Raw genomic sequence first — 17,383 nt, 5'->3', positions numbered from 1 at the left:
TAATTGATTCATTAGAAGTTATATATTTAATTAAAGATTAAATATTCAATGAAACTTTAAGATAATAATATGTTAAAGATAATGTAATCTACATTGATAATAAACAAATAATTTTTTTGTAAATTAATTTGTTTTTTTTTATAAACAAATATATCTTATTAAATCTACTAAATTTAAAATATTATAAAACTTTTTACTGTGAAAATAGATATAGCATAATAATAATTTTTTAAAACTTATAGTTAAAACATTTATTATAATTATGTATTATTTAATGTTTATATATTTTGCAAGAATTATTTTCATTAAAAAATTACAAGTGACAATACTAAGCATAAAATTTTTTTATAAATTAGATGTATCAACAATGAAATTGCATGTGAATTATTGCAAAGCATTTTTCTAAAATTTCTATTCAGTTTTATTTAATAATAATTTAATTTCTTTGCTGATTTTCTTTTGTGCTTTTTCATTTCAAAATCGTCATGATTATCTTCAAAACATATGGTGCAATACAAATCGCCGTGACAACCTAAACATTGTTCTAAATCTTCAGTTTGATCACACATTATGCAGCTAGGTTTTTCATCTTCATCATCGATATGTTTTATTTCCTGCATTTATTAAATTTTAATCAAAACTTCATGTATTATTTATTATTTATTAAAATTAATTTAATATACCTCAATCTCCATTTCTTCCAATTTATCTATATTTTCTTCATATTTTTTTTCCAATTCTGCTTCTGCCAAAGCTTTTGCAATTAATTTGTTTGTCACATGATTTTCATTATTAATATCATTAGTTGAATGCTAGAATAACAAAAATTTTCTTATAATTATTAATCAATTATAATTTAATATTTATGTATCAATTTTATACCTCTCTATTAATGCCTTGTAATGATCTTAATCTTATTTGAATTTCATTAACTGAATCACTGCCTGATGATAATTCTAATTGTTTTAGATATTCTTCTATTAAATCATCTGTTTTCTGTTGATCTGTTCTGATATCTACTTGATGTATCTACAGAAAATAAAATTATTTATATTATGATTTTGATAAAAGAATTTTGTATTATTTATATTGTATGATGTTTAAATAATATAATAATTAACATACATTTATTTTTTGCTGATTAATATCTGTATCTTCATCTTTTAATAATGCTAATCTTCTTCTTATTTCATCCACACTCAAAGTTGTAGTTTTGTCTTCTTCTTTTAATTTTCGTAATCTTTCAACTATTTCTTGATCCACTGGTTCTAAACCATTTTTAAATTTGTCCCAATGATTTGTATGTTTATACATTACAATGGGAGGTTTTGCTGGATTCTCTAATGAATCTAGTCTATATACATATAGAATACATATTAAATTATTTTACACATTTTATAATTGAAATATTTGGAATATATATTTATAAACAATATATTACTTTTTTGTAATATCTACTGGAGCCATTGATTCTTCATGCCCATCCAACATTTTAATATTATTATAATAACTTGATTTGCTTGAATAATTCTTTTTATTAAAACAACGACCACAGATATTTTTTACTCCTCTATCTGGAATATTAAATTTATATTTGAGGCACTTATTGCAACATGAAAAACCACAACCTGGACAAGCAACCTAAATAATATAAGAAAAATAGAATAGATGACAAAGTATAAAAAATTATTCAAATTAATAATTAATAATAAGAATTGTAAAAGATGACATGTAATAATATGATATAACCTAAATTCCAAGTGTTACTATTATGAAAAATAATAACTTACTTCTTTTGTAAAAAAAGAAAATTTCGTTTGACAAATATTACAAAACATACTGAATCTCTCTCTTTTCAAAATGTCGTTACGATGTCATCGCAAATATGACAGGAAATTATTCCGCAGTTGAAAAATTCTGACGTATAAACGTTTAAATTATTAGGAATTGATTATAGATTAATATTCGAAGATAGTATATATTCCTTTTTTATTATTGTTATTATTTTCAATTATAGATTAAAAAAAATTTGTATACAAAAATGTTTAATTGTAGACAAAATACAAGATAGATATGACAATGAAGAAAATCTTGTATATATATATATATATATATATTTTATATCTGGGCGTGTAGATTATAATAAAAATTTTAATGGATAAAAATCTCACACTATTCTTGTATTTTTTCTAAAATTATTATTTTTAAAAAACTTTCTTTGTGTAAAAAAAAAAAAAGAAAGAAATATATACGAAATTTTTTATATTCCATGTTTTAAAATGCTGACCTCGAAAAAAATAAGATTTTTTATATCTTCTACGTTTGCATTTTTATCTATCTATTTCATATATATTTTTATGATTGTATATAAAATATAAATAAGAATACATAATAAGAGAAAAAAAAGAGATATAGATTATAATAATCATAGAATTAATTCTATTTTCAGAATGAAATATATACAACATGAAAAAAGAAATAAGAATAAAGATAAAGTAAGAATTGACTGTCAGCGCTATCTCTTAAATGATAAACATATTTCTTCTAAACTAACTTCTAAAAGTAGAATAACGTGGAATAAGAATTGAGGATAAATAATATATCCAATATTTTTGGAGAAATATCTTTGATACTCAAAAGATGATAATATCTTCAATTCTTATTCTATCTTATCTATCGGATAGACTTCTATCGTATCTTTTTAAAGAAATATTTTTCTTATTTAAAATAATAATAATTTCATAATTTTTATCTTTATTCTTTTTTTTATTATTTATTGTCTTTGTCTATATTTTAAAATTAATGTAATTAAAAATTACAATTTCTAATTAATTTTATTTCCTTATTTTTATTTTTTCTTTTGATCTTTTAATGTTTTCTTTTAATCTTTTGATTAAAAATATTAATTATAAAATCCATTTTTAAATAAGAATCCTATTTTTAGATAAGAATTATAAAATTAACATAAATTAATAAAAATTAATGAATTATTTATTTTTAAAAATTAATTTATAATCTTTTATAAACAAAATTGATATTTTGAATTGTTTAAAATTAATTATTAGCAGCATTATTTATCTGAAAAATATTTAAAAGTTATACAAAATTACTAACTATTAATAAAATAAATTTATTAATAGTTTTTGATTTGTGGCACCATCTTTTTAAGAATCATTGATATTTCATATCAATCATTGATATTGTATATAGTTACCGAGTATAATTATTATGAATTGTTAATGTCAATAAAATTTCATTTGTTCTTATAATTATTAATAAATTTTGTAATAAATATAATATAATAAGAAATATATATAAATCAATATTTTAAAATGTGAATAGATATAAAGTAATACATAAAATCAAAGATAATGCAAAAATAATAAAAATAAACAAATAAAAGTAGTAAATATCTGCATATTTATAAGTGTTAGAGTATAAGAATATTTTTCTAAAATTCTATTTTTCTAAATATTAATTATAAAGAAAATATAATTATTAAAAAGAAAAAAATATAAATATTAATAAAATAAAAGAAACCAAAAATTAATAGAAGACAATAGATTAAGTTTATTAGAATAAATAGTATATAATATTGTAACAACAAATATTTGTAACATTTGTAATAATGGACTAAAGAAATTTATTTTTTTTAATAAATTCACATCTATGTAAAAAAAAAATTTAATTTAAAACTTATAAATATATATATATATATAATATTATGCATATTATTATGTAATAATATGTATATAAAATATTATGTATATTATATGTATATTATAAAAAATATGTATATAATGAATAAATTGAAATATAGAAAGATGTATAAAAATATGGAAAGATGTATGCAAAAATATATATATAAAAATATATAAATTTTTTTACAAAATTCAATTTTTTGTATTTTTTTAAATATAATATTAATATAAATTATCGATATATAGAATAAATTTTTATTCATATGAATAATAAATAGAATAAATTTTTATTCATATGAATAATGATAATATATAAAATTTTATTCGTTATTAAATTATATTATATATCAACAAAAAAAACAAAAAATTTAATCTTTGAATTATTTTATTAAATAATTAAAAATATTATATAAAATATTAACTATTTCTTAAATACCAAAATTTTTTTAATATCATTCTTAAATAAGTATTGTAAGCAACAAATAAAACTACATTCTTCGCGCGTTTTAATATATTGCCCAATGAAAAGCAAAAGAATAACGCATTACATTCCATTCTGTTTCGTTCTGCCACCATATCGAATGCATTCGTAACCGGTTAGCTTTTGCGAACGCCACCTTACTACGCTGTAGAATTGTGAACGAACCAGCATTGATTCTATTTATATCTGCCATTTTGCAATCGGTAAACTCGATTGCATCTTTTCATTCAAAAATCTAATTTCCGGAAACAAATTTAATTGGATGTAAATCCATCGTGGAACGGTGTCCCTTAATGATAAACCGACAACCGGTCTCAAACGATTTTGGTATAATCTGTCCACGTCCACAGTCAACATCGAGAAGCTATAACAAGAAAGAGATAAATTTTTTTTCTACCTTACCATCCCGACTAGTGAGTCATAATTACACGGTAATGACATTTGTGTCACACGCGGTACACTACATTTCACCTGCTGAGCGTTTTCTCAAGGTCTCTATATTTATATGCATCTTGAAACAATTTCATTTAATGCGCCTACACATCATTGATGGTTGTGTATTATACAGCATTTTTTAGATAATATTTTAAACATTATTATTTTAACTCAGTTCAATTGGTGGACAGTTTTATTTACACTGGACCATTTTTATTCGTCTACTAGCCTTGTCCTCTCTTAAAGATACATGTAAGTGTTCTTCTACAGTTACGATTTTTAAGCGTCAACTTCGATCGTGTATTATACATAACATAATTCATACTTAATTTTTTAATATTTTTTTTCATTATTTTGTAATTTGGGATATTCTTTCTGAAATAATTTTCTGTTGCGTTTTAATTGTTAGCGATTCGTTATTAGTAGGTTAGATTGACATCGCATTTCTCGTATATAGATGCGTAGGTATGTACCGTAATATAATTTTTTTTTTTGAACAAACAAAACTTTCACCATGATTATCATTATATCGTACATATTAATGAAAGATTTAATATATTTTAATTTTATTTAATTAGATTTTTATTTCATTAAATTTGATCTTTAATTCCTTTAAATTCGCATCTATGTAAATAAATTTATTTTATTTACAGGATGCCATTGTATCATTAATGAAATAGAATAATTTTGAGTTATATTTAATTTTTAAAACAATTTTTTAAAGTATTAAACAAAATTAAAATATTGCCAAAATGATGGACATTGATCCTCCACAATTTGTGTCCAAAGATGATGAAATTCAATATTGGATGGAACTTGCTCATCAAATACATAGAAGGTGAATTATTTTATATTTCTAAATAAAAATAATGTACTATCATATTTATTTAAAGCTGTACATTATGTATAATTTAACATTATGTATAAATTGTAATGATTAAATAATATTTATTCATAAAATAAACATTATTGTAACATTATAGGAAAGAGGATATAGAAAGAGAATTGGAAGAATTTCAAGAAAATTCACAATTGTTAGAAAAAGAACTTGAAGCATCATTAGAACAAGCAGAAAAAACTAACAGAGAATTACGACAACGAAATACAAGACTAGCTACTGAAGTTGAACAATTAAGAACAAGATTAGATCAACAAACAACAGATTGTGCAATGTTTCAAGGAAAAGCTCAGGATTTACAAACACAACATGATCATTTATTAAAGTACATAAGAGAATTAGAACAAAAGAATGATGACTTAGAAAGAGCTCATAGGTGATATATGTTCATGCAACTATATATTATACTAAATATAAAATATTTAATATAATATTTTTTTTATCAATTTTAATTTTGCAGAATAAATAGGGTAACAGAAGAAGAAATAGAAGCTAAACTTAATTCTGCTATTGAAAAGAATGCTTTGTTAGAATCAGAACTTGATGAAAAAGAAGCTTTAAAAGTTATAGTACAAAGACTAATGGATGAAATAAGAGGTTGAACAATTCATTGACTATAAAATAAATATATAATCATTAAATAAATTTTTTCTAATATTTAATTTATTACAGATTTAAAACAGGAAATTCAAGTACAAGAAAGGCACCAACCAGATAATGATAAATCAGCTGACAGAGTTCGGAACCATGTTGATAGTAATAAACTTCAAGTTGAATTGGAAACACACATGTCGCCTAGTAGTCCAATAGTACCACAATCTATACCTTCAAATAATACAACAACTTCACCATTAAAAAGTAAGATCCATAATACTCTTCGTAAAACTAAGCGCATGTTTTGCTTTGGGCCTAAAAGATGATCTTTATTATTAATAAAAATAATGCTCAGCAGAGAAAATACTTGTATCTAACAAATCAAAAATTGTTATGAATAACAAACAAAAAAATGATGAAGTTAATTAATTTTTTAATGTATGTAATATATATTTTTTGTATATTACTTGAAATTTTTTTTATGATAACAAGTTTGCTTATTTATCAGTGCTTAAGGATAATTAAATCTAATTTGTGCTTGATTAACATATTTTTAATTAATTTAACATGCGTTTTAATTAATTTTATCTTTCTGTACATATATATATATGATATTGTTATCAATGAAATAAAAATTATTTTAACAAACCTGTTCTTTATTTTAGTTTCTAAATATTATACTTTCTACTGACAAAAATAAAATTTTTTTTTTATTTTTTTTTTCTAAATATTATTGTACAATAATTTTGTTAATTCAGTGTTTTTTATGAATTTAATATTTAATAATATTTTTATTATTATATTGTATTATCTGTATTTACATATTTTTCTATTTACAAATAGTTGGAAACAAAGTTGTAGGAGGTGTAACTGGAAACAACAATAACAATAATAATGTGAATCCACCACTGACACCATGCACAAGAATATTAGCAATGAATATGATTGGTGATCTTATGAGGAAAGTTGGTGTAAGTATAATTATTATTTTATATATATATATATATATATATATATATACACACACATACACACACACATACACACATATACATATATATACATTAGTATTTCTGTTTCAAAAGCACTTGATAAACAAAAGTAGCTTAAAGCATGGCTTGTTTGAGTTTTAAATGTATTTAGTTGCTATTCATATATTTTAGTTTCATTGCAATTAATTTATAATAATTATTTTCCTTTTATTTTTTTTCCAAGCAACAAATTTTATATAAAATATTTTTATTAAAATAATTCAATTTATATAAAATGCTTTGATAATATAATGGTTAAAGACATCTGTAGTATGATGTAGCTGGTATTTTGGTAGCTTGACAGATGGGTCTGCATGGAGTGCAGAAGGGTAAAGTGCACTTGTCTGGGTGAGAAAAATACAATTTCCACTACACCTACTGATTTACCATCCATCCAGGTTCATACATCTCCTCATTGTATATGGCAACAACCTAGATCAACCAAGTGCTGATCAAGTTTTTGTGTACAGGTCTTTATTTGATTTCTTTTGCTTTATACTGCATATTTTCTTCTGTACACATCACGATTTTTTATTACCTATTTTTTTAAATTATTCTACACATAGATGGTATCATCAGTTCTAAAGATTTGTCAGTATTCTTAAAAAGAATAATAATATTTTAATTAACAACAAATGTTTCATTATATAGGCATTGGAGAATAAATTAAACACATGTCAAAATCCATCTCGAGAGGATCAAGCTGTCCGTGATCTTTACAGGTAACATTAGAACAATATTATAATCATAAAAAATTGTATCATTGTGCATTGTGTGTATTTGTAGCAAAAAAATATCATGTATCAAAATTCAAAATGAATTAAAAAAAACTAATGAATTTTTTCTAATGAATATTCTATTTAATAAAATAAATGAAATAAATTAATTCAATTATTCATAATATAATGTCATTTAAAGTGATACATGATAATCAATAAATTATTTGTACTTATTAATTTTATGTTTATTTTTACTTATGTAATATTTTCTGTGAATGTTCTACCAATTTATAAATAACGAAAGCTTTTTATGATCCCAGTTTTTAGCTTTGTATTAAAATATTCAAAATACTTAAAAAGACTGGATTATAATTTTTTATAATATCTCATCTTATTGTTTGCGTTACTAATTAAATGAAGTATTTTGTTATTTTATGCAAATTGTTTTTAATAATATTTTCAATTAATAATATTATATCAAAAAATGATAAAAAATAAGATAAATTTTAGAAATTTTTTTATATTATAAATATTAATTTTATTTTCTGATATTTAATAATTCTTTTTTAATTGAATTTCATTCATATAATTTCATTCATATATCTATTACATATTAATTTAAATGTATACTTAATAGATAGAAATAGCTTCATATTTGTGATTCAAAGAGTACAACATCATTTTTATTGAATCTACTAAGATCTTAATAATCAGATTTTAAAAAGAAAATTTTAAATAACTTCAATTTAAATATTTTATAACATAATTAAATTAATTCAAAATTATATGTTTGAAATAATACTTCTTTATAAAAATTAATAAAGACTTTTTATGATTATTAAGATTTTTAATATACCAGATTAATATTTTATGTTTAATATTTGTTTTAAATAATTTTATTTAAGTATTAAATATATAAAATAAAAATTCATTAAATTAATTGTTATTGGTATTATATATAAGACATAGATATCAAATTATATTGATTTATGTCATAGATATACCAAAAATAATTTTTAGGCATAGAATTAAAGATTTCTGATTTAATTGCATTGCAATTATTAATTTCTACTTGACTATAATCCAATTTTAAAAAATAAAATGAATAAAAAAAGTCTTAAAAGAATTTTCCAATTTATATTTTTTATATATTATGAAATAAATGTAATTTAAGAATTCTTCATATTATTAAAAAAAATCCGTTTAAAAATTGTATTTCGCCAAGTTATAAAAATAATTATAACTTTTGTGAAACGTTGTTAGATTTCAATAGAAATAATAAATTTTATATATTATACATTATAAACAAATTAAGAAATTTATATTTTATATCTTATATATTTTTGTATATAACAATTGTATATATTTACTAAAAGTAAAAAGTGAATTTGTACAATAAAATAAAATATTTTTATTGAATTATATGAGCAATGCAAAGTGCCTAATATAAATTATAATAATTAATTTTGCTATTTCTATTTTTATTATTAATAAAAGAATTTTGTTATTTCATAAAAAATATGAATATAATAGGAAATAGAATTATTAACAATGAAATTGTGTGATTTATAATATATTTATGATTCAATTTAAAAATATTTTAATGTAAAAATCAAAATAATATTCTTAGAGAATTATATTTTTAGTTTAATGTTTATTATTTTTTTATAATTAAAGAATTAATTAACAAATTTTTTCTAAAATATTTAATATTTTCGCATAATGCATTGTTAATTTATATATACATATATATATATATATGTATGTATGTATGTATGTATGTATATATGTATGTGTGTATATATATATATATATATATAAAACATGTTTTTATGCATGATTTTTATGTGTCATTTTTTTATTCTTGTATTTTTTTGTTAATCATATCCATAAATTGTAAAATATAATAAAATCATCCAGTATGTTGTATTAAATTGCTTGAATAATTAAATTTGCATAGCATAGAATTATTATTCATTGTTTTGTTCAAATTATAAATTAATTTAAAATATTTAATGTAAATAAGACTTATCTTAGAAAAAACAAATATCATTGAATTATAATTCAAGATATTTTTCATATATGCATGTTATACAATTCATGCATATTGTATAAAAATGTACAGCATTTCTCAATTACTTATTCTATTTTTATTGTTATAATAATCTATATATAATTTAATTTATTAAATAAATTTATTAATATAAATTTATTATCTAAGAATATATACAGTAGACAATTTGATATGAAATAATGTAACAAATATTATTTTAAAGAATATTTTTAGAATACGATTGGGAAACGCTGATCTGTGTATAAATATATGTTTTTATAAATTATTTTTATAATGGGAAATGGTAACAAAACGATATTAAATTTTTTTAATTAGGACTAGACGCCAAGTTCGAGGTTTTGCCTCTGGCAACTGCAACCACATTCGATTATAAACAACGGATAATATTCCAACAAAAAATTTTGTGCATTATATTTGTATGGCTATACATGTTATTTAACTAAAAAAATCTCATTTGCTAATTTATTATAAATCTATATGAAAAATGATATCATTTTAATCAATTTATTTATTATTATTATTCTTCATTTAATTATTTAATTTTTTTCATCAAGTTTGTGATTTTTGAACATTTTTCTACAATTTAAAAATATATCTGGCAATGTTTTATGGAAGAAATTTGTAAATAAACATTCGAAATTGTAAGTATTAATATTGCGATTTAATAAATGATTTAATAAAATTAATATTGTGATAAACAATAATTTTAGATAAGTGTTATAATTATGTTATATAATAGATAATATTTAAAAATGATATTAAAGGAAAATATTTAAATGAAAATCAATACTAGTTTTTTTTTAGATAAAATTTTATAACTATTTATGTAATTTTTTACATTAAATTATTTAAGAATTATTCAATTTTTATAAATATTATAAAATTTTTAAATATCTTGTAAATTGAAACCGAATGTTTTTATATTAATCAATTAATTTGATAATTGTAATTTTTTGAAAATAATTTTCTTATTGAAAAAAAAAAAAATAGAATATTTTATTTGAAAAATAACAAGTAACTGATTTTCATTTGATTGTCATTTCTTAAAAAGGCGATTTGTAATCTTCTTTTGACTATATATTTTAATATAATTCATGAATGCATGAAAATTTCAACATTAGAAATATTTAGTAATATTATATCATTTAGAAAAATCTAGCTTTTATCGAAATTTATGGCAATATATATATATACATATATATAGAGATATATATCTATTTTTTAATAACAAAAAATATCCTCTTGTATTGTAAAACAATTCAATTTTATACCTTAAAATATATAAAATTATTATTAAATTATATATGTAATTCAATATAATTGTGCTATTTATGCCATTGCATAATTATAAACACTTTCAAATAAAATATTTCTATAATGTAGAATTTATTATAACAATTAAAATTTAATCATATTCAATATTATCAAATGAGATGATTAATAATTTATAGATTTCACTTAATGCATGAAATAAAAAAAATTATTCTAATATTTTTGATTTATAATAGTTGAATAATTGTAAACTTGAATTTTTGATGATAGTAAATTATGCAATATTTGTAATATTTGTAAAAGTAAAATTGAATAATAAAATTGTAATATTTGTAAAATAAAGATATTGTAAACTATCAATTGATGCAAAATTATAATTCCTAGAACTTATTATTTAAATAATAGTGCAGATTTCTTATAAAATGGAAAAAGGTAAATTAATATTATTTTGAAGATTTATTTAAGAAACGTTTATCTTTACACGAACAATGAATACTTGACTGATTGAAATATCTTACGTAATTTTCATACAACCAGAGTTCTAATATGATAAACACTACATTGAACATACTGTTCCTACAAAAAAAGTGCCTTATTCTCTAATGTACATTTCACTATGTATTGTATCAATAATGATAAGGATGATGAATATAATAAAATTGTAATGAGAAACTAAATATTTTCGATCTTATTCAATCTTAAAAGTACTTTTAGAAGAATTAACAATTGTCTTTTATCACGATTATTTAATTTCCGATTTTAGGTTTCTTTTTATAAGTATTCTTACTCTGTAAAATGTAAAATGAGAAAAAGAAAATGAAATTAGGGAATTAGTAATTGTAATTGATAATTTTTGAGAAATAATATATGGTCTACTTTTGTATAATAATACCAAAAGATGAAAACTATTCTATATCAAAAACAGTTCTATATCAAAAACCAATTCTTGTATCAATTTTCTAGAAATCTGAATTTTAAATACATGTTATAAAGGATGATCATGTCATAACTCATACATTATTATGGAGTACAACATAATATGTAGTTTGGAATGAAAATGTTTCATCCATGACTGTTACGAATGATAATAATAGTAATAAATGGTATGTATGGGAGTTACATATTGTTTAAGCACGCTCGCCACGGATTCGTCGGGCCAACTGGATATCCTTGGGCATGATTGTAACACGTTTCGCGTGAATAGCGCACAAGTTTGTGTCTTCAAATAAACCAACCAAATATGCTTCTGAAGCTTCTTGTAAAGCTCCAATTGCAGCACTTTGGAAACGAAGATCAGTTTTGAAATCCTGTGCAATTTCACGAACCAATCTTTGAAAAGGTAATTTCCTGATTAACAATTCCGTTGATTTTTGATATCTTCTGATTTCTCGAAGAGCTACTGTACCAGGCCTAAAAATTATATTTTATTTTTTATTTTATTTTGCATATATACTAAATAGTATTTATTGTTACTATTATATATTATTTAAAATCTACCTATATCGATGTGGTTTTTTCACACCACCAGTAGATGGTGCACTCTTACGTGCTGCCTTTGTGGCTAGTTGTTTACGAGGTGCTTTACCTCCAGTTGATTTACGAGCTGTCTGCTTAGTACGTGCCATTATTCACTCTGAAATAATAAATTTGATTAAATTCTTAAAATTTAAATTTTCAAAAAGCATATTTTTTTATATCAAATTAAAAAATTGTAATATGACATGAATATATATATAAAAAAATATGTATAAACAAATTTCTCAATTTTATTCATCATAAAAATGATCTCCAAGAAAAAACGAACGCGGGAAAAATTATTTTAAAAGGTATACTTGATAACTAGAGTAAACTAAATTCTGGAGTGGGAAGAAAAGGATGGTGGGGCAATGAAAGTGGGGGTATGTTCCGTTGCTGTTCGTGCGAAGGAAGCGCGCACCAAAGAACGCTGCGCATTGCGCAATGCACAAACTTTCTTGCACCGACGCGAATAAAACCCATGCTAACAAGAAAAATGTATCATCCTACTAGCAAGAATTTCTTTATCTTCTAATTATCTCACTGATAAATGGAAGCATAGTTTATCAAATGAGATTAAACGAATGACACTCGCCATAAAACAAATCGAAAGCGTCACTTCCGAGAAAGGATCATGAAGCGATTCCCTCCACGAACGTCAATTGCAAAATGGAGGCAATACGATAGTACGTCGCGTTCGAACGTGAAAACTTGAATTTTCCAACACTTTTCACATTCATTGATACACGTTGTATTGTCCATATATTTGCTGATACTAGTAATCACACAAAATCGTAAATGAAATGCAATTTTGATAAATTTACATACCACTTAAAGAAAAAATTCTACGAGAAGCAAGAGCTAGCACTATCCGTTTCCTTGTACTTCGATGGCAGTGGACGCTCTCCCAAGTCACGACTCCCTTGTCCCTACCCCCTAGAAATTAAATCGTGAGAGGCACGTAAGCCCGCGGTGCAGTGCATCCAATCGGAGGTCGGATAGCAGTTGAGTTTCAGAATGTAGCACATGCGATTGGTTCAACCTCCTACGCCTAGATTGCGAACCAAGAAGGACCCTGTCAATTGTAATATACATGATACTTCTCGGCAACCTCGTTTTACTTGTAATAATTGCTATCCCATTGTTTTTCAAATTAATGAAATTGATAGATATTTTATTATAAAAAACATTTATTATAAAAATTATAGCATATCAAAAAAAATTTCTTCTGTAATCAATGATCAAATCTGTGTTAAAATTTATATATCTGCATACATTTTTCGTGACTTTTATCATATAATTCTATCTGCAATGAAATCGGTTATTTCGTGGAAACCTCCAGAAATGTATGCAATTTCTATAGAACATAACGGACACGTCATCTCGATAATTATTAAAATAGCAATTTTTAATCGTTATTTAGAATAAATATATTTTTGATTAAATTTAAATGATTATTCTCAGAATTAAAGTTTTATCTACATTTTCTGCTCAGAAAAAAATAAACGCCATATATATCTAAACGTAAATAATATTATGTATTGATGTTGAATTAGTAAAATTATTGAATTTTGGCGCTTTTGTCAATTGAATTTTATAGCGGAAATAGTACAGTACTAAACAAGATTAATTCAATAACTTTTTTAATTTTAGAAAACAGAATTTTTGATAATTATACTTTTATTTTATTAAAAAAGTAAATATGTAAATATGTAAATATAAATTATGTAAAAATATATATTACAAATTTATAGATCATCATCAAAGATATAAGTTAAAGAATTTTTAATAATTTATTTTTTTATATTTATCATTATATATTTATAAAATATGTATCATATTTATGTTTACATAAGAAGATAATAAAATATTAATATGATTTTAAAATATATTATTTATATCGATGATGTAATCTTTATAATTACTATTTAAATTAATTATAATTACTATATCAATAGAGTGTAATATTAAAAAATTTATTAAAAAGGAAAGATTATTAAAATTTACTAAAAATATTCCTTAAGATAATTTAAAAATAAAATTATCTTAAGAAAAATAAAAATGTAAGAATTTTATGAAACAAAAAATTTTATTTTGAAGAAAAAAATTTTTAATAAACATTTTTAATAATCTACATTATTTATTTATATATAATTAATTTAAAATTTATAATTACATATTATAATATATAATTATTTTTTTAAAGAATAAACTTAATTTCAAAAACTTAATATATATTAAATTTAATAAATATAAAAAAAATAAATATAAAATATAATAAAATATATTAAATAAAATAAACTCATTTTTTCGGGAAGACAATTCAAGTTAAATTTATTAAAAAATTTGTATAGATCATTTACATTGAGTTATGAATTATTTTTTTATTATTAATATTTATGCTAACATAATGATAAACTAATTAACAATGAAATATATTTTTATACTTAATGGCATATTAATTTCATTTATAAATATAAGTATAATATATATATATATAAATCAATTTTGATAATTTAATAATATAAATACAATTAACGATATTTTCACATTTAATTCAGAAATATTTCATTTTTTTTTTTTTTTGAAAGACTATAGTACTAAGCACACAAACTAGTACATAAGAATTCTAAAAATTTGATCTAACTTAAACTATAAATTTAAACTTGACAATAACATAGAAAATTATATTTAGAAACTATGTTAATCACAAAGTAAATATAATAATGAATATAAATGATTTTCATTTGCAAAACATTAAATCTACATTATATTGCTTATATTGTGTCGCTTATATTATACCTATTATTATATATAATACTAAAATATGAATTATACATATAAAGTGATATTATTATTTGTTATGAACTACATACTCCATTTTCTGCTTTCTGCTTTTTATATTTGTCTATAATTAAATTATAAATGTATTTAACTACACTACTTGATATGATAGTTAAATATATTTTGTCTCTGCATTTTATAATTCACAGGACTTGGCAGTGTTTATCTATAATTAATGACTTATGAAAAAGAGATTCAGTTACAATAAATTTGATTGCAAGAATATTCATAAATACAATAACAATATAAATTGGACAAAAGAAAAACTCAAGAGATCTGAGATATGAATTATTTAAGCACGTTCACCACGAATTCTTCTTGCTAACTGAATATCTTTAGGCATTATTGTAACACGTTTAGCATGAATTGCACATAAATTTGTATCTTCAAACAATCCAACTAAATATGCTTCAGAAGCTTCTTGTAATGCTCCAATTGCAGCACTTTGAAATCTTAAATCAGTCTTGAAATCTTGTGCAATTTCACGAACTAAACGTTGAAATGGTAATTTTCTGATCAGCAATTCTGTTGACTTTTGATATCTTCTGATTTCTCTAAGTGCTACAGTACCAGGTCTATAATATATAAAATTATCAAAATTATAATAATAATTCATTATAATATTACAATTAAATTTATAATATTTTTACCTATAACGATGTGGTTTTTTCACACCACCCGTGGATGGTGCACTTTTACGTGCAGCTTTAGTTGCAAGTTGTTTTCTAGGAGCTTTACCTCCTGTTGATTTACGTGCAGTTTGCTTAGTACGTGCCATATCTACAAAAAAAATTATTGTTATAATATAAAATTATTTATTTTAATATAAATAATTTATATATAAAATATTTTTGAAAAAAAATCAATATTTATTAAATAATAATTATTTTTTTATAAATAAATATCAAACCTTTTCAAAATATTAAATATTTATTTAAATATATATATATTAAAAATATAATTAAATTAAATTATTATATTACAAATTATATTATAAAATCAGATTTATTATAAATTATAATCAATGTAAAATAAGATCCGGTTTCCCTCCAAAAGCAGACACAATAAACAAAATGGCGACTAGCGTGCATACAGCATTGATGTATATAGAAACTTATTATTAAACTATAATATTTTTCAATATGAAAGATATTATTTATATGTAATATAAATAAATAATAAGACCTACATTTATTTTATTATGTTCATTTGATTATAAAGTCAAATATACATACCTTTTTCTTAATCGCTTTGTAACAAAATCAAGAAATGCACTTTTTCGTCCAAAGATATCAGACTTTTGTCGGTTAGTGTTTTTTCAGAAACATAGTTTGGTTTGTGAGAGATAGGAGACAGCACTGATTCAGATACACATCATATGATTGGTTGATATTTCATAACATTGTTTGCCATTAGTCAATATTTAACGAATAAACATATTTGTTATGGAACTTATAAATTCATAATTATTTTAATAATATTACGTACTAAGTATCTTAAATATTTCAATATACATGTAACATCATAATGTATGAATTATATATATATATATATATATATATATATATATATATATATATGTACGTATAAAATATGTTCATACGAAAATTATATACTTATATGAATTATATTTGATATGTATAGTATAACTCATATTTATTATATCTCATTTATATCTCAGTGCATTGATCTATATGAATATATTTATTGTTTATTTTATTATTATATATTTATATTTATTATTTGTTTTATTGTTATACATGTTTATTTTAAAAAATATAATTAATATTATATTATTCTATAATGCATTATAATATTT

General features: G+C 21.3%; 4 protein-coding genes across 7 annotated transcripts; 1 reads left to right on the top strand and 3 right to left on the bottom strand.

Moving 5' to 3' along the window:
* Positions 1 to 408: 408 nt before the first annotated feature.
* Positions 409 to 2,076, bottom strand: LOC552088 (abscission/NoCut checkpoint regulator). Its single transcript, XM_624466.5, has 6 exons — positions 1,791 to 2,076; positions 1,442 to 1,641; positions 1,126 to 1,354; positions 883 to 1,029; positions 684 to 812; positions 409 to 614 (listed from the first exon to the last, which is right to left on the bottom strand). Exons 1-6 carry the CDS (start codon positions 1,836 to 1,838, stop codon positions 426 to 428), a joined length of 942 nt encoding a protein of 313 aa, XP_624469.3. The 5' UTR covers positions 1,839 to 2,076; the 3' UTR covers positions 409 to 425.
* A 2,226-nt stretch (positions 2,077 to 4,302) lies between these two features.
* LOC409894 (nuclear distribution protein nudE-like 1-A) lies at positions 4,303 to 10,432 on the top strand. Of its 3 annotated transcripts, XR_003306052.1 has the most exons (10): positions 4,514 to 4,673; positions 4,793 to 4,869; positions 5,271 to 5,455; positions 5,601 to 5,891; positions 5,976 to 6,112; positions 6,188 to 6,373; positions 6,953 to 7,080; positions 7,437 to 7,610; positions 7,792 to 7,862; positions 10,249 to 10,432. XR_003306052.1 is itself a non-coding variant. In XM_393385.7 (8 exons), exons 2-8 carry the CDS (start codon positions 5,370 to 5,372, stop codon positions 10,304 to 10,306), a joined length of 957 nt encoding a protein of 318 aa, XP_393385.3. In that variant the 5' UTR covers positions 4,306 to 4,869; positions 5,271 to 5,369; the 3' UTR covers positions 10,307 to 10,432. The 3 variants fall into 3 exon arrangements, 1 of the variants encoding a protein (XP_393385.3); XR_001705574.2 differs by having other exon boundaries at positions 4,303 to 4,869; positions 7,539 to 7,610; positions 10,249 to 10,296; XM_393385.7 differs by lacking the exon at positions 7,437 to 7,610 and having other exon boundaries at positions 4,306 to 4,869.
* A 1,210-nt stretch (positions 10,433 to 11,642) lies between these two features.
* LOC726692 (histone H3.3) lies at positions 11,643 to 13,706 on the bottom strand. Of its 2 annotated transcripts, none has more exons than XM_006563071.3 (3): positions 13,549 to 13,706; positions 12,703 to 12,838; positions 11,643 to 12,615 (listed from the first exon to the last, which is right to left on the bottom strand). In XM_006563071.3, exons 2-3 carry the CDS (start codon positions 12,828 to 12,830, stop codon positions 12,333 to 12,335), a joined length of 411 nt encoding a protein of 136 aa, XP_006563134.1. In that variant the 5' UTR covers positions 12,831 to 12,838; positions 13,549 to 13,706; the 3' UTR covers positions 11,643 to 12,332. The 2 variants fall into 2 exon arrangements, with proteins under 2 accessions (XP_006563134.1, XP_006563135.1); XM_006563072.3 differs by lacking the exon at positions 13,549 to 13,706 and adding an exon at positions 13,316 to 13,456.
* Positions 13,707 to 15,084: 1,378 nt separating this feature from the next.
* Positions 15,085 to 17,097, bottom strand: LOC552116 (histone H3.3). Its single transcript, XM_624496.6, has 3 exons — positions 16,800 to 17,097; positions 16,215 to 16,344; positions 15,085 to 16,139 (listed from the first exon to the last, which is right to left on the bottom strand). Exons 2-3 carry the CDS (start codon positions 16,340 to 16,342, stop codon positions 15,857 to 15,859), a joined length of 411 nt encoding a protein of 136 aa, XP_624499.1. The 5' UTR covers positions 16,343 to 16,344; positions 16,800 to 17,097; the 3' UTR covers positions 15,085 to 15,856.
* Between the last annotated feature and the right edge of the window lie 286 nt (positions 17,098 to 17,383).

Source organism: Apis mellifera, linkage group LG14, assembly GCF_003254395.2.
Source record: "Apis mellifera strain DH4 linkage group LG14, Amel_HAv3.1, whole genome shotgun sequence".
NCBI lineage: Eukaryota > Metazoa > Arthropoda > Insecta > Hymenoptera > Apidae > Apis > Apis mellifera.
Note: the sequence above shows the minus strand (reverse complement) of the source record. Positions and strands in the feature narration are given on the sequence as shown.

Coding starts and splice junctions, on each gene's coding strand:
- LOC552088 (XM_624466.5), bottom strand. CDS start 1,838: ATGTTTTGTAATATTTGTCAAACGAAATTTTCTTTTTTTACAAAAGAA. Junction 1,355..1,441: donor CCAGTAGATATTACAAAAAA/GTAATATATTGT, acceptor ATATGTATATAG/ACTAGATTCATTAGAGAATC. Junction 813..882: donor TACAAGGCATTAATAGAGAG/GTATAAAATTGA, acceptor TTGTTATTCTAG/CATTCAACTAATGATATTAA.
- LOC409894 (XM_393385.7), top strand. CDS start 5,370: ATGATGGACATTGATCCTCCACAATTTGTGTCCAAAGATGATGAAATT. Junction 6,374..6,952: donor AACAACTTCACCATTAAAAA/GTAAGATCCATA, acceptor ATTTACAAATAG/TTGGAAACAAAGTTGTAGGA. Junction 7,081..7,791: donor ATCTTATGAGGAAAGTTGGT/GTAAGTATAATT, acceptor TTCATTATATAG/GCATTGGAGAATAAATTAAA.
- LOC726692 (XM_006563071.3), bottom strand. CDS start 12,830: ATGGCACGTACTAAGCAGACAGCTCGTAAATCAACTGGAGGTAAAGCA. Junction 12,616..12,702: donor AAAAAACCACATCGATATAG/GTAGATTTTAAA, acceptor TATAATTTTTAG/GCCTGGTACAGTAGCTCTTC.
- LOC552116 (XM_624496.6), bottom strand. CDS start 16,342: ATGGCACGTACTAAGCAAACTGCACGTAAATCAACAGGAGGTAAAGCT. Junction 16,140..16,214: donor AAAAAACCACATCGTTATAG/GTAAAAATATTA, acceptor TATATATTATAG/ACCTGGTACTGTAGCACTTA.